The 22934-nt window shown below is 41.8% G+C and overlaps 1 protein-coding gene across 1 annotated transcript in view; it reads left to right on the top strand.

Annotated features, from left to right (window-relative positions):
* Positions 1 to 22934, top strand: part of LOC140482569 (immunoglobulin alpha-2 heavy chain-like) — a 46294-nt gene that overhangs the window by 17707 nt on the left and 5653 nt on the right. Inside the window, exons 3-4 of the mRNA XM_072580098.1 lie at positions 17479 to 17629; positions 20387 to 20430. Coding sequence (XP_072436199.1) covers positions 17479 to 17629; positions 20387 to 20430 — 195 coding nt within the window. The remainder of the gene's footprint in view (positions 1 to 17478; positions 17630 to 20386; positions 20431 to 22934) is intronic.

Below are 22934 nucleotides of genomic sequence, written 5' to 3' on the forward strand. Positions count from 1 at the left end.
CAACATCCTCTGATCAGACTGAACATATTTTCATAGAACATAGAACAGCACAGAACAGGCCCTTTGGCCCACGATGTTCTGCCGAGGTTTAATCCTATTGTAAAATATAGTAACTTAACCTACACACCCCTCAACTCACTGCTCTCCATGTGCCTGTTCAGCAGTCGCTTAAATATCCCTAATGACTCTGCTTCCACCACCACCACTGGAAATGCATTCCATGCATTCACTATTCTCTGCGTAAAAAACCTATAACACTGACATCTCCTCTGAGCTTTCCCCTAATATCTTATAACTATGACTCTTTGAACCCGTCAATCGTGCCTGGGGGAAGAGTCTCTAGCTATTGACTCCATCTATTTCTCTCATTATTTTGTATACCACAATCAGGTCTCCTCTCTTCGTCCTTCTCTCCAGAGAGAAAAGTCCTAGCTTTTTCATTCTTTCTTCATAAGGCAAGTCTCACCAGGGACTTGTAGAGCTGGAGCTAAACCTCACGGCTCTCAAACAAGATCCCCCGTTAATGAAAGCCAAAACACCATATAATTTCTTAATAAACAGATCCACTTGGGTAGCAACTTTGAGGGATCTATGTACCTGCACACCCAGATCCCTCTGTTCCTCCACACTGCCAAGAATCCTGTCTTTAATCCTATATTCAGCAGTCGAGTTTGACCTTCCAAAATGCATCACTTCACATTTATCCAGGTTGAACTCCATCTGCCATTTCTCAGCCCAGCTCTGCATCCTGTCTATGTCGCACTGCAGCCTGCAATAGCCCTCGATACTATCAACGACACCTCCAACCTTTGTGTCATCTGCAAATTTACTAACCCACCCCTCAACCTCCTCATCCAAGTCATTTATAAAAACTATAAAGAGCAGAGGCCCAAGAACGCAGCCTTGCAGGATCCCACTCAATACTGACCTCCAGGCAGAATACTTTCCATCTACAACCACTCTCTGCCTTCTGTCAGGCAGCTAATTCTGAATCCAGATAGCCAAATCTCCCTGCATCCCATACTTCCTGACTTTATGAATAAGCCTACTATGGGGAACCTTATCAAATGCCTTGCTGAAGTCCATATACACCACATCCACTGCTCAACCTTCATTGACCTGTCTTGTCACCTCCTCAAAGAACTCAGTATGAGTTGTGAGGCATGACCTGCCCCTCACAAAGCCATGCTCACTGCCAAATAGACATAGATCCTACCCCTCAGAATCTTTTCCAAAACTTTGCTGACCACAGACATAAGACTGACTAGTCTGTTACTGCCAGGGATTTCCCTATTACCCTTCTTGAAAAGTGGAACAACATTCGTCTCCTTCCAATCCTCCTATACGACTCCCGTGGAGAGTGAGGAGGCAAATATGTTTGCTAGTGGCTTGGCAACCTCCTTTCTTGCTTCCCAGAGCAGCCTAGGATAAATCTGGTCTAACCCTGGGGACTTATCAATCTTAATGTTTTCCAAAATTTCCAGCACTTCGACTTCATCAATCTTAATCTGGTCAAGCCTGTATCCCATTCCTCAAAGTTCTCATTCACCACAAGGTCCCTTTACTTCATGAAAACCAAAGCAAAAACTCATTTAGGGCTTCCCCTATCTGCTCAGACTCTACGCACAAGTTCCCTCCGCTATCCCTGATCGGCCCTACCTTCTCCTTGATCATTCTCTTATTCATCTCTTTCATTCAAATCATTTGCATATATGATAAGCAACAGAGGTCCCATCACTGATCCTTGCAGAATACCACTGATCACACACCTCCAGATAGTAAAAGACCCCACCACAGTAACCCCCTGTCTTCTGTCACCAAGCCAATTTTGTATCCAATGTACCAAGTCACCATGGATCCCATGTGACTTAATCTTCTGTACCTGCCTACCATGAGAGACCTTGTCAACTGCTTTAGTAATGTTCATGTGGACAACACCCACTGTCTGATCCTCACAGTCACGTTTGTCACTTCTTCAAAAAACAGTATCAAATATGTAGACATAACATCCTCCATACAAAGCCATGCTGACTATCCCTAATAAGTCCATGCTTTTCCAAATAAGGAAAAAAAAACTATTAGATATATTCTCTAATTATTTCCCTACCACTGATGTAAAGCTCACCAGCCTATAATTTCCTAGATTATCCCTGTTATCCTTCTTAAACAAACGAACAATATTGACTATTCTCCAGGCTTCTGGGACTTCACATGTGGCGAATGAGGATACAAAGACCTCTTGCAGGCCCCAGCAATTTCCTCTCTTTCCTCCTATCGTATCCTGGGACACTCCCATCAGGCCCTGGGGTGTTTTCGAACAAAATATTTTTCAAACCACTCACCCAGCACCTTCTCCTTTTTGTCAACATGCCCGAGAATATTAAGGACCTGATTTTATCATCATAATGTCCTTCTCCTTTCTGAATATTGATGCAAATTAAGGGCCACACTCACTTCCCCTGGCTCCATGCATACATTACCTCCTTTGCCCTTGTGTGCCCCTTCCCTTCATTAGCTACCTTCTTGTTCCCAATTAATGTGTAAAATACCTTGGGTTTCTCCTTAATCTGATGTGCCAAGGACATTTCATGGTCATTCTGCTCCTCCCCCCCCCCCCTTCCCTTTATTCCACATTTCAGCTCTTTCTTGCTTCCTTTGTATTCCTCAAGGGCATTATATGACTTCAATTTCCTAAACCCTACAATTTCAATCACTGGGCCAGGCTCATTCCCAAGTACAAAATCCAGAACAGCTTCATTACTTGTTGGACCATCTAGATATTGTATCAAGAAAGCCTCCCTGTTTGCAATGAATAAATTCAGCCCCATCGAAATCTCTGACACCAAAGGAGTCCATCAATGTCGTAGACTTTAAAATCACCCACTGAATCAAACCTGCTGCTTTTCAATTGAGAAATACAGACAGAGTCATACAGCACAGAAAGAGACACTTTGATTCAACGCATCTCTGTTGACCAGATATCCCAATCTAACATAGACCCATTTGTCAACATTTAGCCCATAACCATCTCAATGAATCTTATTCATACACTCATCCAGATTCCTTTTAAATGTTGTAATTGTACCCACCCCCACTATTTCCTCTGATAGCTCATTCCATATGCACACAATTATCCGCTTGGAAAAGTTACCACTCAGGTCCTCATACCCGTGGAATCCATGTCCCTCATGATTTTATAAACCTCCATACAATCACTCCTCAATCTCCAACTCTCTGAGGAAAAATGTCCCAGTTTATTCAGCCACTCCCTATAGCTCACACCCTTCAGTCCTGGCAACATCTTTGAAATTTCTTCTACAAATTCTCAAGTTAAACAACATCTTTCATATGGAAAGGCAACCAGAAATTATAGCAATATTCTAAAGGTTGCCTCACCAATGTCTTGTAGTGCCATAACATGACATTCCAACTACTCTACTCAATGTCATATCCAACAAAGTCAAGTGTACCAAAGACTTGCTTCACCATCCTCTCTACATGTCAATTCACTTTCAAGAAACTATGAAGCTGCATCCCAAGCTCTTTTAAATGACAGCTCACAGGGTGAAGTAACTCCACAAAGGCCGGTATCCCATCACCCAGATCGTCTTTATTAAATCATGCAGATTCTTAGACAGAGGTCCGGCTTCCCACTCTCAGAGTGAGCAGAATCTCTAACACTCCTGGTTATTTCTTTCAGCCAGGGCTCTCTGATTGGACCAGGTTAATAGCCCCAGTCAGGGAACTCATATTCTAAGATATCCACCTGGCTGAACTTGTTAAAATCACCACATCCTTTCCCCTCTATGTCCGGGGATGTAGGCCTGTTCTTTCTCTTGAATGGCCTAATTCAAATCTGTTTTGTCATTTCCAGGAATCCAGCTGTTCATGTTGCTTGACCAAATGTTTTTTTTTAGAACACTTAGTTGTGTCAAGTAGTTCTGCTGTTTTATCTCTCTTAAAGGCATCGTGCACCCACATCTTCATAACACCTCCCCCCTCTGTGGGTAAAGAATTTGCCTCTGTCGGTAAAGTTTATCAGAAAGAACAGGGAAGAAGGGCAAAATGGTATAATTTTGAGAGATACAGGATCTAACTAGTCGTTGATAGTAAGACATTAGTAAAGATGCACTCTTCCTGATCTGTTACCTGAGAGTATGGAAATTTGTAGGATAGATGGACAGAGATTTAGCATTCCCCTATGTAAGATCAGGTTGGAGTGACATCTTAAGACTGGGGAAGTTACAGTAGTAATGATTGACAGAGTGTCAGTTCCAGGAATTCAGTTTGTTCTTAGGAATGATTTGGCAGAATCCAAGGTGGGAACAACACCCGTTGTTGTGGAGAAGCCCAAAGAGGACCAAGACACTGATGAGTTAAAACAGAAATATCCTGATATTTTCACAGACTGTGTTGTAACCAGATCCCACTATCATAAGTCACAGCACGAAATAAAAAGTAAAGGGAAAGATGAAAGAGTTGAGGTTCACTGAGAGTACACCCTGTTTGATGTTATGGTGCAGGAAAAACCTGAACAGACAGACGGTCAGTGTTATGGACTAGGCTAGACCACTCAAAACAGTCTTTAGCAGGCAGCCCAGACCATAACTTCACAATTTGTTTCAGTAAGTGAAAATTACCCGGAGTAAATTAACGAGGTTGACTACTAGATTGTAAAACAGACAATAAGTTATTCACAAAATTACACAATGAAACACAAAGAACAGAATAAAGAACCCTTATAGAACTCAATCTATCCAAACTAGACTTAAGTATGCTGTTCCAAATCTACACAACAGTTCCAATAACTCCCTTTAAAAATCAGTATAAATGGAATACATGCTTACAGGTTGAAGTTGAAGGGCAGAAGAAGAGACAGAATTTCCACACAGCTGGCTGCTGAAACCACAACCAGTTCAGGACTAAATTAAACCGCTCAGCTAGAGAAATGACCACTCCTCTTTCATTATACAAGTCACTTCTAAAGCATGACCACTTTGGCCTGAGGTCTCATCTGTTCACAAATAAACAAAAGGCCTTTCAAAATCCTTTTCATCTCTGTACCAAACCAGACTGATCATAACCTGGCCTAGTTTATTACCCCTCTGAAAAAAAACAAGGACACAGTATCCTTGAGAAAAGAAACAGCTTTTAGAAAAAGGGACTAGCTTTGTGACATCTCCCTCCTTTAAAAAAAGGACCATCCACACCACAAGATGGCTTCATTCTTAACCCTTTAAAACCTGGTTAGTAGTCTAAACACTCATATACACTATGCTGACTTTAAACATGCAAACGTGCACAACCACATCCAAATTCAGGCCACGGTACACCCACCACCAAAAGCCAACGTATCTCATTTGAGTATCTAATGCACTTTTAGTTAGATTTACCACCAAGCCTGCTTTTCGAAGTCGATCAAACAAATCTGATAAATGCTAAAATGTTCTTTCCATAAGTGTCTAAAAATCACCAACAATGACCCTTAATAGCCAGTTTCTGAAATGTGCCTGGAGCGTTTTTCATGCCAACTGATATAGTTCATTTGGTATTATGAAAATCAAAATTGCCTTTACTCTCTCTGATGGATGTACTTGCCAGGAGCCTCTGAGCAAGTCTAACTGAGAAATGTAAGTTGTTTGTTCCACTTTTTTGATACAGTTCTCCAACCATGAAATTGGAATTGCATCAGTCTTTGTAATGATGTTGACTTTGTGATAGTCCACACAAAACCATTTGGTAGTATCTGGCTTTGGCACCATGAGGTTAGGAGTGCTCCAGTCACTGTAACTCACTTCAATTATGCCATCTTGGAGCATGCGCTCTATCTCCTTCTGAACCTGTGTCAACTTTAGAAGGTTATGCCAATAAGGATGTTGCTTAATCGGGACAGCATCTCCTATCTCTACATCATGCACAATTAGGTTAGTACTTCCCAGTTTATTTCCGCATATTTCCCTATGTGATAGTTATAATTCTTTGAGGCCTTTTTGATTTCTTTTTGGAAGGTAACCCAATAATTTTATCCCAATTTTGACAACTTCTCATTGTCCAATTTGATTTGAGGAATGTCCAAATCAGAATACTTTGAACTTGCTTCTTCCTTCAGTGCTGTAATCATTAACACCTTCTCCTCTTGCTTTCCTTCCCTATCAAAATACCTTTTGAGCATATTCACATGACACACTCTGAGGTTTCTTCCTGACTGGAGTTGTTATCAAGTCATTCACCTCACTCAATTTCCTCCCGATTTGATATAGTCCAATAAACTTTGCTTTTTAAGGCTCATCTGTTATTAGAAGTAACACCAATACCTTATCCCCAATTACAAAATTGTGAATTTGTGATTTCTTATCCTCTTCTTGTTTCGTTGTATGCTGTGATACTTTTAAATGCTGTCCAGCCAACTCTCCATCTTTATTTAATCGTTCTCTAAAATTTGACACGTAGTCCAAATGGGTGGTCTCTGAATTCAGACTTATTAATTTCTCCTTAATCAAGTTTAACAGTCCTCTTACTTCATGTTCAAAAATTAATTCAAATTGACTGAATTTGGTCAATTTACCTGGTGCACCTCTGATCGCAAAAAGTACAAACGGAATTCCCTTATTGCAATCATATGGATAATCCTGACCATAAGCCCTCAACATGGTCTTTAGTGTTTGATGCCATCTCTCTAGTGCTCCCTGTGATTCCAGATGGTACACAGTAGATTTGAATTGCTTTATTCCCACGTTATCCAGAATATCCTTAAATAGTTTGGATGTGAAGTTTGATCCTTAATCTGACTGCATTTCTATTTGTAGTCCATATCCTGTTAAAAAAATAAGTAATTCTTCTCTAACCCTTCTGGCTGTGATGCTGCATACTGGGATTGCCTCTGGAAATCCAGTCGACATATCCATTATTGTTAATAAATACTTATTCTCACTTTTTGGTTGAAGTAGGAGATCTATGCAATCACTCAAGACTCTTGTGAAAGGTTCATCAAATGCTGGAATGGGTATTAAAGGTGCAAATTTTATTACTGCCTGTGGTTTTCCTATAAGCTGACATGTATGACACATCTGGCAAAATTCAACTACATCTTTGTGTAGTCCAGGTCAGTAAAAATGACTTTGTATTTTAGCCTGTGCTTTCCTCACCTGTAAATGACCTCCAAGTGGTAGCTCATGTGTCACTTGCAGCACCTCCTTTCTATACACTACTGGCAAAACAGTTTGATGAATCTCTGCCCATTTCTCACCTGCTTGAATGTGTGACAGTCTCCATTTCCTCATTAAGACATCATTTGTGAAGTAACAACACACAGGAATGAATTCACTTTCCACCTTTTAATATAACTGTTTCAACTCTTCATTTTTCTGCTATAATTCAATCAGTTTTACAGAGATAACAATACTTGCATGTTTACCTATTGCTCCTTCTCTGTTCCACTTATCTGATCGAAGAAAGTTTCTGATAAAACTATATCCGCTTCCTTATCTGTGCCTTTTGATCTCCCCTGCTTCACCTTGTGCCTCTGTGATCGTGTGGTCACACAATCAGAGAAAATTCCTGGATGAACATTCTCCATGTCTTCAGCTGCCTGTGTCTCCACTGACTTTTGAACTACAGTAGACAGCATGCTGACTGGTGAATCAGCTCTCTCATTTGCAAGGACAAATTGTATTCCTGGAGCTGAGAGTTTGTCCAGTACTCCTACCATGACTTCTCCACTCTTCACTGGACAATCTAAGCTCACTTTACATAATTGAGCACTTCTTGTCTCCCTTTGAATTCCTGTTACCAGTACCTTTTTCAGGCAATAGTCCCTTGGGAATGCATATCTCCTCATCCTTCTACATTACAGACTGAGAGGATCCTGTGTCCATTAATGTGGTATCCTCCTTGCCCGCTATTCCTGGCCTATGTGAATAAACCAGACTGATCGTGCCCAGCCTAGTTTATTGTCCATCTGAAAGAAATCAAGGACAGAATATCCTTGAGAAAAGGAACAGCTCTTTGAAAAAAAGGGACTAGTTTTGTGACATCAGACAGAAATGTTTAGTCCTGAAAGACAAAGAGACTTGCAAAGGCAAGATGACATGATAAAAGATCTATAAAAAGGCAGAGAATATTCCAAAGAGTTATTGTCTGAAAGATAAAATCCTAAAACAGAAATGGAGACCGTGGCAGGTTCATGCAGAGGAGAAATGGGCCAACGTGCACCAAAATTGTGTTGCCGGTAGCATACAGATGGCAGTTGTTATGGGTAGCACACGAACCTCGTGTAGGAGGTTACCTTGGGGTTCAAAAGACTCAGACTAAAGTACAAAAACATTTTTATTAGTGTGGAATGCACAGGGATCTGGATAACTTCTGCCGTACGTGTCATCGATGCCAAATGTTAGATGTGCCACAGGCGGTCATAGAACCACAACTCTGTTGCCAATCCCCACATTTGAAGAACTTTTCACGTGGGTTAAAATTGATTGTGTAGTTTCCCTCCCCAGAACTAAAAGTGGGAACCAGTACTTGTTAACCATATTGAATGTGGAAAAAGTGAGGACTACAGATGCTGGAGATCAGAGCTCAAAAATGTGTTGCTGGAAAAGCGCAGCAGGTCAGGCAGCATCAAAGGAACAGGAGAATCAGCATTTTGGGCATAAGCCCTTCTTCAGGAATCAGGGCTGAAGAAGGGCTTATGCTCGAAATGTCGATTCTCCTGTTCCTTTGATGCTGCCTGACCTGCTGAGCTTTTCCAGCAACACATTTTTAAACCATATTGGATGTGTCTACCAGATTTCCGGAGGCAAGTCCATTACGGAGTATCAAAGCAAAAAGGGTAGTAGAAGAGTTAGTAGCTTTCTTCACATGGTACGGTCTGCCCAGAGAGATTCAGTCAGAACAAGGGTCAAATTTTACTGTTGGCCGTTTAAGAAGTTTATGGATAGCTTCGGTATATAGCACTTTAAGTCTGGTGCCTATCAACCTGAATCCCAGGGAACTTTAGAAAGGTGGCATAAGATCCTGAAGACCATGTTGAGAGCATACCGTCAGGGTTACTTGAATGATTGGGATAAATGTATCCCATTCGTATCGTTTGCCAAAGGGATGCTCCAAATGAATCTACTCAGTTCACTCCCTTTGAGTTAATATTCCGTCATGAAGGGACAGGCCATTTGAATATAATTAAAGAAACATTGACAGGACCAAAGTCAGAGATCTCACACTTATTATTTATCAGAGGTGAGGGAAAGATTAATGGAGTTGGTGAGTTAGCTAAACAGCACATAAAGAGGGCAAAGTATAGAATGAAGCAGGGAGCAGATAAAAGCACAATGATAGGGGATCCCTTCAAAGCCAGGTTTAGTGGTCCCTGTCAAATTGAGAAAATATTGAGTCAGGTCAACTATTAGTTAAAGATGTCAGATAGAAGATGAAGGTATTGAGAATGTCATGTGAACATGTTTAAACCATATTATACGAGAGAGAAGTAACTGGAGAAACCAGTGTTAGCTACTGTCCCGCAGAGTGAGGAATCAAATCCAGATGATTTTGCTTTTGATGTGCCTCAAAATAGATTTAAAAATGAAAAAGTCCTTGAGGAATGGGATAGGTTAGCAAGTTCTCTGTCTCAGGAGCATAGAACGCAGTTGAAAGATTTGTGACTGCAGTATCAGGACATACGTAAGAATCAGATGGGGAGGACAAATGCTATTGTACATGAAGTAAGTGTCGGGAATACTGCTCCAATAAAACAACACCCCTAGCGGTTTAATACTTTAAATGCGAGACAGGTGCAGAAGGAGGTGGAGGTCATACTCGTCGAGGGCATCATTGAACCAAGCTAGAGCAAGTGGAGTTCGCCGATCATCTTAGTTCCCAAACCTGACAGGACTCAATGATTCTGCATGGATTAGCGGAAGGTCAACACCATTACAAAATCAGACTCGTATCCAATTTTTCGATTGGAGGACTGTATCAAGAAAGTCAGACAAGCCAGTTACATCACTAAGTTGGACTTAATGCGTGGGTTATGACAGGTACCTTTATCCGGAGACAGTGAAAGAAATTTCTGCGTTTGCAACCCCAATTGTGCTATATCAGTTTAAAATGATGCCCTTTGGAATGAATAACGCACCCGCCACATTCCAAGGAATCCTGAACAGAGTTGTGGTTGAGTTAACAATCCTGATTCCTGATGAAGGGCTTTTGCCTGAAATGTCGACTTTCCTGCTCCTCAGATGCTGCCTGAATTGCTGTGCTTTTCCAGCACCACTCTAATCTTGAGTCTGGTTTCCAGCATCTGCAGTCCTTGTTTTTACCTTTCTTTAACGACGAGCACTGTGACTTTACGTGTCCCACATAACCACAGTGGAAACACCTGAGACCTTTCACCTCCTTTCCACCCTCTTGGGCTTGTTTTTTATCCTGTGGCAAATTCTTACCAGTGCTCTCTACTCTTGGTTTCGTAGTGTAGGATCTCCCCTTCTCCCAACTTCTATTCCTCACAGGACGAATTTCTGGCTGGAAACTTGTCTTATGCACCAATATGTACTCATCTGCTAATTCTGCTACCCTTCTCACTTTCTGAACTTTCGGTTCCTCCATGTGAATTCTTACAATCTCTGGAAGTGAGTTTTTAAACTCCTCCAGCAGAACAATCTCTCTTAGAGCCTCCAAGATCCTATCTATTTTCAAAGCATGCTCCCATTGATCAAAATGTCTATGTTTAATTCTTTCAAATTCAGCATAAGTCTGACCTGGTTCCTTCTTTATGTTTCCGAACCGCTGTCTATATGCTTCTGGTACCAATTCACAAGCAATTAAAATAGCCTATTTCACCTCTTCATAATCTCTTGAACCCTCATCTGACAGCACAGCAAATACCTCACGAGGTTTGCCTACCAGTTTAGTCTGAGCTAACATGACCCAAAAATCCTCGGACCACTCCATCTGCCTAGCCAATGTTTCAAATGAAATAAGGAAAGCTTCAACATCTTTCTCTTCAAAATGTGGCAGTTTTGACATATTTATATGCATAAACCACTACTTTCTATTTTAATCTCCATTCTGTTAACTTGACTTTGCTGATTAAGTCGCAACTTCTCAAGTTCAAATTCTCCCTCTTTCTCTCTCTTTTTCTCACCCTTTCTTCTTTCTCTCTTTGCTCAGCTAAGAACCTTCTCTCTCTCTCTTTTCTCTCTCTCTCCCTCTCTTCTCTCTTTCTCTCTTCCTCTTTCTTTCCTCTCTTGCTCTTTGTTTATCTTCAAACTCCATTTTCCTCAATTGTAATTCGAGTTTTTCTACCTCTATTGAACTTGTCTGTTTCTCTGAAACACCTAAGTGTTGAGTAACTCCCTTACAATTTCAGCTTTACTTTTGTGAAATATATACATATCAATGACAAGGTTGAAAATGTAGATGGGTAGTTTAGTAAGGTTACAGATGATACAAAGATCTGCAGAGTTACGGATTGTCAAAGGATACAGTGGGTTATCGATCAGATGCAGAAAAACTCAGAGAAATGGCCGATGGAGTTTAATCCGTGTAAGTGTGAGGTGCTGCACTTTAGGAGATCAAATGTTCAGAAAAATTATACAGTTAATGGCAAGTCCCTGAATAGCATTGATGTACAGAGGGATCTTGGATTTCAAGTTCATAGCTCCCTGAAAGTGGTCATGCAAACAGAGGGTGGTAACGAAGGTATATGTAATGCTTGCCATTATTGGTTCGAGCATTGAGTACAAGAGTCAAGATGTCCTGTTGCAGCTTTTTAAGAGTTTGATTTGGCCACACTTCAATTCTGGTTGCCACATTATAGGAAGGATAAGGAGGATTTGGAGAGGGTGCAAAAGAGTTTTACCAGGTCTGCCCTGCTTGATTTAGAGAGCACAAGCTTGCATTTGCCAGGAGCAGCTGGTAAAGAGGTTAGGATTTTAAGAGATACAGGACCTTCTCAACCTGTGATGCTGAAAGGTGGGGATATATGTACTTCTGAAGGACTGCTGCCAGAAAAGGTGCGAGCACCAGGAATTCAAGGTGAGAGAAGTGCTCAATTATGTAAAATGAGCTTAGATTGCCCAGTGAAGAAAAGAGAAGTCATGGTCGGAGTACTGGACAAACTTGCAGCTCTCGTAATACAATCTGTCCTTGCTAATGATATAGCTAGTTCACAGGTAGAAGTTCTGCCGATGGTGAATGGACAGCCAGTAGAAACTCTGGCAAATGAACGACTGCAGGATACATTTCCTAGGATTTTTCCTGACTGTGTGGAAATGAGGTCACAAAGTCACCAGAAGAAAAATAGAGAGCAAAGCGTACTAATAAGAAAATTGAAGTGGACTTAGCAGGTACCCTGTCTGTTCAGATGGTTGAGACAAACCAGGAACAGATAGATGACAAAGCAGATAAATTAACTGAGGTACTGTAGAAAGATGAAGAATTACAGCAATTGTATCAAAAGGCATACACAGAAAAAGAATCTAAATGTATCCCTGAATGTTATTAACTGAAAAAATGCATTTAACGAGGATATGGAGACCATCATATGTCCAGGCAGATGAGAAATGGGCAGAGGTTCCTGAAGTTGTTTTGTCAGTGGGTTATCTGACCTGGTCCATAACAAGCAGGACCTCTGACATTCGTGTTCTTATCTGTCAGCCAGGGCTCCCTGACTGGAACAGGTTAAACAGCCCCAATCAGGGAACTCATGTTCTATGACATTTATCTGACTGACCACATCACAGTAACTACAAAGAAACAATGATATATTCCAAGACAGGATAATGAGTGATTTAGAGGGAAACTTGCAGTGGGTAGTATTCCTATATATCTGCTGCCCTTGTCCTTCTCAATGGCAGTGAAGATAAGTTTTGAACCTGCAGCAGAAAAAAATGGTGCCTCCAAAATGTTAATCAGATTCTGACGAGAGTTGAGAAATATTATTTAACACACTTTTTATTTAATCATTTCTGTTTATTGACTATTTTTATCTGAATCAGTCACAGATGCATCTCAATTGTTCAGTGTTTTTGCAGACAGAATGGAGGTGCTCTGAGAAGTGGTCACCCAGTCTGTGTTTCATTTCCCAAATGAAGAGGAGACTACATTGTGAGCAGTGAATACAGTTTGTCTCATCACAGAGGGTGGAAAGGAGTTGAAAGGTCTCAGGTGTTTCCACTGTGGTTAGGTGGGACACGTAAAGTCACAGTGCTAGTCGTTACAGAAAGGTAAAAACAAGGACTGCAGATGCTGGAAACCAGACTCAAGATTAGAGTGGTGCTGGAAAAGCACAGCAGTTCAGGCAGCATCCGAGGAGCAGGAAAGTCAACATTTCGGGCAAAAGCCCTTCATCAGGAATCAGGTTGCTAAAAAAAGGCAATGTGGGAAAAGATGCGGTTAAGGAAGCTAAGCCAGTGGCCTTAGTGAAATTAGTAAAGGAGAATGTGTTAAATTCCTCTGGTAAAGAGAAAGCAGAGAGCTCAATATAAACATTGAACAATTCTCAGCCTTTACTCACAGATTGAATAAACTTTTTCTCCTCTTGGACCGGTTCCTCAATCTCAAACTCTTTCTCTTCTCTCTGTCTTTCTGCTTCACCATCTCGTTTGTTCTCAGTATTGCATTTAACATTCTCTTGTCTCTGTCTGGTTTTGTTTCATTCATAATTGGCATGGGTTCATCACTGGCTGAGCTGGTACTTGTTCATTGTGAATGGCCCTTGAGAAGAAATGTCTTCTCTACTACAGGAAGCAGCTGAGGCCAAAACATTGAATGTTTTCAAGGAAGATTTCGATATAGTTCTGAGGGCTATAGAGTTCAAAGGGTAAGGGGAGAATGTGGGAACAAGGGACTGAGTTGGATGAACAGCCATGATTATGTTGAAATGCAGTGTAGACACAATGGGCTGAATGGCCTCATCCTGGTCCTAGTTTGAATAGTTTGTGAAGGTGATGGTGATCTGCCTTCCTGAGCTGTTGTGATTCCCTTGGTGTCGTGATATTTGATCCACTAACACTGAAGGAACGATGATGTAGTGCGATCTCATGTAAAGGTCAACCGCCTATTTTTCATCCAAAAGTCTGGAATTTTCCATATATCTCTTGTAAAACTCCACCCTAGTTCTTCACAGTTAACAGATCAACATTTATGAGTCAGTGTGCTTGCCCATTACACTCCACTCCAGCTTTCCAGTCTGCTGGCTATGCCATTCCGTTCTGGGCTTTCCAGTCCACCAGCCGCCACGCTTCAATCAGATTTTCCGAATTACTGTAATTCTTGAGTTTCTTTCTTTATTCTTTTAGACTTTAATTTTTCTGCTGGTATGGTATGAATTTTGACGGACATGAATTTCAGCCCCTCAAATGTAGTATCCCTGTAATAGTCAATCCCATAAATTTAACCATAAAAAGTCATCAAAAAAATTCAACTGATACTTGAGTATATCTAGTATGTATAGACCTACATGCACTTTATCGTACTGGGAACTGAAATATGGTGCTACAGTACCATTCTTCTATAGCAGGCAGAAAGGAGATAGTTATTTTGTAGATAAATATTCAATAATGGCTATCATTCCTTTTTCCTTTTGTTGTATATTATTTTATAAAGCGATCTGGCTCTTGTTTGTCCATTTTTTGACTCATACTAAGCATGAATTTCATCCACTCAAACGCAATACTCGTGGACTAGTCAGCCCCCTAATTTCAAATTTTAAAAAGTATATAAAATGTTCCATGTTTACACAAGTTCTATATGGTATTTCGAATTCAGGATAGTGAGTGCCCTGGAGGGGAACCTGAAAGAGATGTTGTCCCATGTACCTGCTGCCTTTGTCCTTTTAGATGGGAGAGGTTGTGCGTTCAGAAACTGCTGTTGGAGAAGCTTTGCTGAGTTACTGAATGGCAATTTGTGGATAGTACCCACTGTCCAGGAGTGTAAAAGGGAGTGAATGTTGAAGGTGTTAGTTGTTGTGCCAATCCGGTGGGCTGCTTTGTCATGGATGGCATATAGCTTCTTGAGTGTTGTTGGAGCTGCACCCATCCAGGCAAGTTGTTCCACCATCCTCCTGATTTCTGCTTTGTTGATAGATGGGAGGCAGGCTGTGGGAGGCAGAGTGTGAGCTACTCACTTTGGCCTGCTCTTGTAGACACTGTATTTATTACATTGTTCCAGTTAATAGATGAGTCAATGGGAATTCCCAGGATGTAGTTCATCAGGGAATTGTCTTCCATTTTTCTGATGGGATGTGGGCATTGCTGGCAAGGCTAGCATTTGTTCCTCATCCCTTATTGCCCTCAAACTGTGTCACTTGCCTGTTCATTTCAGAGGACAGTAAGAATAAACCACATTGCTGTGGGTCTGGAGTCACATGTGGGCCAGACCAGGAAAGGATGGCAGATTTCCTTCCCTGAAGGACATTAGTTAACCAGATGGGTTTTTACAACAATTGATGGGAACATCAGGAATTAAGGTGATATGTTTCCAGCTCTCAGTTAGCCTAGAATTGTTGTGTATTACTGTGTTACAACTCGTTTGTGAGCAAATTCAATAAAGACGCAAACAGTTGGCGCCTAGTTTGGAGACGCTGTTGCCAATGAGAGGTCTGGGTCGCAAAAAGGGTTACTCCATAATTATCTAACGCTGTGTTCACGCAGAGAAGGGTTCAGTGCCAAGGCTACACACAGGAGCTCAACATTAATCTATCAGCCTGTATTTATCTTTAATTTGAGAATTTAACAGAATACAAAAGGATTTATTTAATTGAAATTTGCTGTATTTCACAGGCATTTGCTCCCATGAGTCAGTTCCACATTAAAACTGGATATGTTTCTCAACTTCATTTAAACTAAAGATTAAACAGGGCTCATTAAGATGTGAGTAATTTATCAAGGAAATTTCAAACTCTCAGCTCTCAAGTCTTTGGGCCATCATTTCCCACAACCCCCTGCAGCTCCTGTTCTGCACAATGACACTCCCATCTCTACCTCTGATGTCCTTGCCTTGAGCTAAACTCTTCCTCACCCCCACCCTGGTTACTCCCCTTCTTATGACCCTCATTCATTCCCTTTGTCCAAGAGACACAGACAGAGGGACATAGGATTAGGAGTAGATCATTCAGCCCATCCAGTCTGCACCGACTCTTCAAATGAGCAGCATTCCTGACTGCCAATGTCCTGCTCTCTCCCCGCACCCTGCACACTGTTAGGATACAGAATTGAATGGAGCAATAGTGAATCAGAGAGGGTGTGCTCAGGAACCACCGATTGCAGGCTGTTTGAAACTTCAGCTTTTTTCTTTCAGTTTTCAGTGAGAATGAAACTTTTTAAATGGCTGCTCAATCTCTTTCAATCAGTCAGTCATGAGCACTGTGAAATTCTCCCCTTGATAGTTTATTCATAAAATGAATCACAGCAGCAAATTGGAAAGCATTCAGTGATGGACATGTTTCAAATCATTCCCCCTCAAATTACAAACAGCAATATCCACACAGGAAGCTTCAGTTTATCCTCTGTAAATTGTCACATAACCAAGAGGAGATTGCATAAAATGTTACAAATCCAGTTACATTATGTTTTTCTTTTCAATATGAACAGATCCATTGGCTGATCCAGTCCTTATTCAGGATCCAGTGGTCAGCAAGGTAGTAGAATGTGAAACTGTGGAGTTCCAGTGTGGCATGTACAATGCCAGTGTGATTGACACTGATTTCACTGGCACTACCAGCGACCTGGCAGCAACAGGGAGTGGGTGATAAGCCACTTTGTGAATGGCACCCTCACCAAGACCCAGGGTTTCCCCGATGTTGTTCAGCTTTCCAGGAACGTCAGCAAGAACAGTTACGTTTTGAGCCTTGTCAATGTGACTCTCAATGATACTGCTGTGTATAGTGTGGAGCTACATCTATGGAGCAGGGAGCCAGCTCATTATAACTGACAAGTCAGTTGGAGGGAACACTGGTGTGAACAGGGAAGGGAGCACCCGGTTGCTGTGCTTCATCAGTGGAAGGGCAGAATGGTCATCAAGGCCAGGTATTCCCAAGGCAGTATGAGGAGTGTCGTGGAGGAGAACTTTCAGGAGGTGGTCTTCCTATGTATCTGCTGCCTTTGTCCTTCTAGATGGAGGAGGTTGTGGGTTTGGAAGGTGTGTCTGAGGATGTTTGGTGAATTTCTGCATTGTATCTTATAGATAGTGCACAGCAGGAAGTCAGTGGTGGTGGGACTACATGCTTGTGACTGTGGTGACTAATACTGCCAGTTGCTTTGTCCTGGATGATGTTATGTTTCTTGAGTGTTTTTGGAGCTGCACTCATCCAGGCTTGTGGGGAGTATTCCATCACACTCCTGATTTGTCTCTTGTAGATTGTGGACAGGCTTTGGGGAGTCAGGAGGGAAGTTGCTATGCTGGAGAAATCAAAATTAATGTTATTGACAATCTTAGAAATTACTCAGACTGACGTGACTGTATGTGTAACATTCTAATATATTACAGAAAAGTCTTCCGATGGTATTCCCTGGACTTCAGATTCCATTTTAATCATTGGCACCATTCTGGGCTTCACTGTCTTGATCCGCATTGTCCTGCTCACATATTTCCTTTGGAAACAAAAGCTGTGCTCATCAGTAAAGGACTCTACACAAGGGTAAATCCCATTTCATCTTGGGTTTGATTCTGTCACTGCAGTTATTGTTTTTGACATTGGGGGGTGATTGGCATTCCTACTGCAGCATACAGATCCATTGTAAATGGTGGGTCAGTGACTATCGAGACCATGCCATACATCCAGATGCCCATTCAATGCCAGTTTGCTCCATCTCTGCTATCATATGTCCTCCAGTGTTAGGCCACAGGTACCTGCTGGTGACAGTCAGAAAGCTTTAAATGGGTCAAGCATTAGACATCACCTGCAGGATCCCCAGTAGGTACTGGATCATTACCTACCGAGCCCAGTGTCAGGATCTGCCTAGGTGCTTGAAGCTCACTGGCAGCACAGTACCTCCTGCTGGGATGACCAAGTGAGTGCGAGATCACTCAGCCCAACAGCCCATGCTGGCTTTTCACTTCCACATCAGCAAAAAGTCCAAATCACATTTTCCAGTCCTGCTCCCCCATCCATTCAATCCCCTTTATCCTCACACGCCTCTCCAATTGAATCCTGAATGTTGACATTGATCTGGAGTGACACCTAAAGCCTCCCCACCCTCTAGGTGAAGGGATTTCCTGAGTGTCTGGACTCGATCTTTTCTGTTGTATTTTGTATCCATGATCCCTCATTCTTCACCCCCTCAGTAGTTGGTTTCCATCTCATTAATTGTCCCTATAAAGGATTTTAAATACGTTGATTACGGACATAAAGCCTGGATTCTTCCCAATGATATAAAGACTTTCTGAAGTGTTTCTTTGCAATTCCATTTGCTGTACTGGGCAGCATCCCAGTGAGTTGTTGACCAAAAGGAATAAGAACAGGAGTAGGCCATTTAATCCTTAAAGCCTGCTGTGCCATCCAATAGGATAATGGCTGATCCAATATTCCTCTCATCCACTCTCCTGCTTTCCTCTATAACCCTTGAATCCCCAACTGATCAAGATTTCCACCTCAAATGTTCAAAGACTCTGCCCCCACAGCTATCTATGGCAAGAAGTTCCAAAGATTCACATCACTCTGAGAGAAGAAATTCCTCCTCATCTCAGTCTTAAATTGCTGTCCCATTATTCTGAGACTAAGTCCTCTGGTCCTAGACTCTCCCATAAGGGAAAACATTCTCTCAGCATTAACTCTGTCAAGCCCCTTAAGAATCCTTAAAATGCAATCACCTCTCATTCCTCTCGTCCCCAGTGAGTAGAGTCCCAACTAGTTCAGCCTTTGCTCATAAGACAATCCCTTCACACCAGGGATCATCCTTATCAACCATTTCTGAATTGCCTTTATTAAATAATATATTTTATTAAAAATGGCAATCCTGTTGACTGTACTTCAGATGTGGAGGTCACTATCTCAGTCTTCACAGCTTCATAACCTTAAAGAGGAGAGTTCTGTCAGTGTCTGGAGGCTGATGAAATGTTCACTTTGAGTAAAGGATACATATGCTCAGAGGATCTTAACTAACATTCAAAAGATAAAGAATATTCTCTTGATGTTGAAATTATAAACGCTGACTTTGTGAAAATTGTTTGAATCTAGCAATGAGTGTAAATCCAATGGGAATTTAGAGTATTATTCATCTACACCGAGCCCAGTGGAACACTGTATCCAGTTGAGTCTAGCTGCTGTTTATCCATAACCCTCCAGCACAGGCTACAGAGTCCTCTTACTGAGAAAGACATCCAAACTGAATTAAAATGTGGCACTCATATCAGTATCTCTGTCTCCAAATATGGCAGTTATTTTCGTATTCACCCGTGGAATATAGGCATCAGTGGCTGGCCCCAGTGTTTATTCCCCTGGAGAAGGTGGTAGTGAGCTGCCTTCTTGAACCGCTGCAGTCCAGTGCACATGCTATGTTTGTGTGTTCCAACTGAAAGATTCAAGTCTCCGATCATCAGCTCCTAACATGAGCTGCAGGATGGGGTCTTGATTGGGAGCCAGAGACTCGTGATTTCACCTTGTCCCCAGTCCAAGCCTCTTTTGTCCATTCCTCCCTGCTGGAATATTCTTTCTGAACCTCAGGGATAAGAGAGGTAAAAGTCAATTCCATCTCTAAACATTTTTCTAAATGATTGGTTTATTGATGTTAAAACACAAACAGCTTACACATGAATAGAGTTGAAACTTAGGTAAACCAGAAACTAACGTCTGCTATTTTTCTGAAAGCCTGAGGGTTAATCCTTCCTCACTCTCAATTTTCAGCTGGTTCTTCTTCCATTGTAGAGAAGTTGCTGGTAAATGATTGGGTTCATTGCTATTTTTCAATCTGTTCTGATTCCTCTCTTGGGCAGTTGGGACTTGAACCCAAATGACTGTGTCAGAGAGAAAGATACTGCCCCTTAAAAGAGAGAGACCCCTTAACAATCAAAGCTGGACTCAAACCAGAAACCTTCTGATCACATCACAAGCCAGAGCAAAGTCACAAATCTGCTGATGGCTTGCTCCAGCTCCATTTGAACATTAGTGCAGCACATTTCTTGAAGAAAGCTCCCCTTCCACATTCGAAAACAACAACAACTTGGTCAAGTTTCCCAGCATGCCCTCTGTTTTGGTCAAATTCTCTCCTTTGTTGTTCACATGAATTCTGCTCTTTTTAGAAAAAGATTCCAGTTTCTAGATTGTCCTTTTCATCTTTAAACTGGTCTCAAAAGTCCATTGGGAAAAGTGTAAAATCCATCATCCCCAAGATTGTGAAGATGACAGTGTTGTTGTGTAGTAAATGTGCAATAAATCGAATGTGTTGTATTTATTTAGGAGCCCTGTTGAAGACAAGAACATTGTGCATCCAACAGTCAATGGTAAGCAAACTAATTCCATCATTATTGCAACATTGGGCAGGAATTACTCTGTTCAAATCTCTATTTAACACAGTTAGATTCCTGATGTCATTATTAATGACTTAGATGAGGGAGTCGAAGGGTGGGTCAGTAAATTTGCAGATGATACAAAGATAGGTGGAGTTGTGGACAGTGAGGAGGGCTGTTGTCGGCTGCAGAGGGACTTAGATATGATGCAGAGCTGGGCTGAGGAGTGGCAGATGGAGTTCAACCCTGCCAAGTGTGAGGTTGTCCGTTTTGGAAGAACAAATAAGAATGCGGAATACAGGGTTAATGGTAGGGTTCTTGGTCAGGTGGAGGAACAGAGGGATCTTGGGGTCTATGTACATAGATCTTTGAAGGTTGCCACTCAGGTGGATAGAGTTTGTAAGAAGGCCTATGGAGTATTATCGTTCATTAGCAGAGGGATTGAATTCAAGAGTCGTGAAGTGATGTTACAGGACTTTGGTTAGGCCACATTTGGAGTACTGTGTGCAGTTCTGGTCGCCTCACTTTAGGAAAGATGTGAAAGCTTTGGAGAGGGTGCAGAGAAGATTTACCAGGATGTTGCCTGGAATGGAGAGTAGGTCGTACGAGGATAGGTTGAGAGTTCTCGGCCTTTTCTCGTTGGAACGGCGAAGGATGAGGGGTGACTTGATAGAGGTTTATAAGATGATCAGAGGAATAGATAGAGTAGACAGTCAGAAACTTTTTCCCCAGGTACAACAGAGTGTTACAAGGGGACATAAATTTAAGGTGAAGGGTGGAAGGTATAGGGGAGATGTCAGGGGTGGGTTCTTTACCCAGAGAGTGGTGGGGGCATGGAATGCGCTGCCCGTGGGAGTGGTAGAGTCAGATTCATTGGCGACCTTTAAGCGGCATTTGGATAGGTACATGGATGGGTGCTTAATCTAGGATAGAAGTGCGGCACAACATCGTGGGCCGAAGGGCCTGTTCTGTGCTGTATTGTTCTATGTTCTATGTTCTATGTTCTAATAAGCTCATGGATGAAGCAGCTCATTTGCCGGATTGACACAAATTACCATCATGGTCACTCACTGGGACATATCTTAGGATAAATCCCATCCAGTCCAGGGGACTTACCTATTTTCACACTTTCCAGAATTTCTAACACGTCCTTCTTGTGAACTTCAATCCCATGTTGTCTAATAGCCTGGCTCTCCGTATTCTCCTCAACAACATTGTCTTTTTCCACTGTGAATACTGACACAATATATTTATTTAGTGCTTCCCCTATCCCCTCAGACTCCATGCACAACTTTCCACTAATGTGTTTGATTGGCCCTAAGCTTTCTCTTGTCATTCTTTTGTTCCTAATATATCTACAGAAAGCTTTAGAGTTTTGCTTGATCCTACTTGCCAATGACCTCTCATGTCTCTTCCTGGCATTTCTTAGCTCTCTCTTTATGTCTTTCCTGGCTAACTTGTAACTCTCAAGTGACCTAATTGACCCTCCACATATCATCCTGACATAATCCTCCTTCGTCCTCTTGACAACAGCTTCAACATCTTTAGTAAACCATGGCTCCCTCTTTCGACCACATCCTCCCTGTCTGACAGGTATATACTTACCAAGGGCACATAGTAGCTGTTCCTTGAATATGCTCCAGATTTCAATTGTGCCCATTCCCTGCAGTTACCATCCCCAATCTCTGCATTCTAAATCTTGCCTAATCGTACCGTAATTGCCTTTCCCCCTGCAATAACTCTTACCTGGTGTTATATACATATCCCTTTCCACCACTAAAGTAAGCATAACCGAATTGTGGTCAGTATCAACAAAGTGCGCACCTACCTCCAAATCTAACACCTGGCTGGGTTCATTACCCAATACCATATCCAATGTGTCCTTGCCCTTGTTGGCCTGTCTACATACTGGGTCAAGAAACCCTCATGTCCACATTGGACAAAAACTGACCCATCTAAAACACTCGAACTATAGTATTTTCAGTCAATATTTGGAAAGTTAAAGGCTGCCATAACAACAACGCTGTTACTCTCACTCCGATCCAAAGTAATCTTGGCTATCCTTTCCTCGACATCTCTGGAACTATTCGGAGGCCTATAGAAAACTTCCAACAGGGTGACCTTGCCTCTCCTGTTTCCAACCTTATAAAAGAATCTCAAGAGCGCGAACCCATATTCATATGTGTCTCTTTTTCAATCATTCCAAATTACAAAATTGATATATTTTACATACTATTTATCACCACAAAACAGTGGAGATAAGGAGAGATGTTTTCATTGGAGAGAGTTGCTAGGATCTCAAACACACTCCCTGAAGATTTGTTTCAAGCTGATTCCATAACGAATTCGATGAGGAATTTGAACAGGTATTTGAGGACGAGGAATGTCCATTTTGAACAGAGCAAGAGGAGAGAGGGCAAAGAGATATGAGGGCTGCTGGGATGTTTTTAAGTGGATGAGATCTAAACTCAAGACCCTACACCGTAGGGCCTCCCTCC

This window comes from Chiloscyllium punctatum, chromosome 11 (assembly GCF_047496795.1).
Source record: "Chiloscyllium punctatum isolate Juve2018m chromosome 11, sChiPun1.3, whole genome shotgun sequence".
Classification (NCBI taxonomy): domain Eukaryota; kingdom Metazoa; phylum Chordata; class Chondrichthyes; order Orectolobiformes; family Hemiscylliidae; genus Chiloscyllium; species Chiloscyllium punctatum.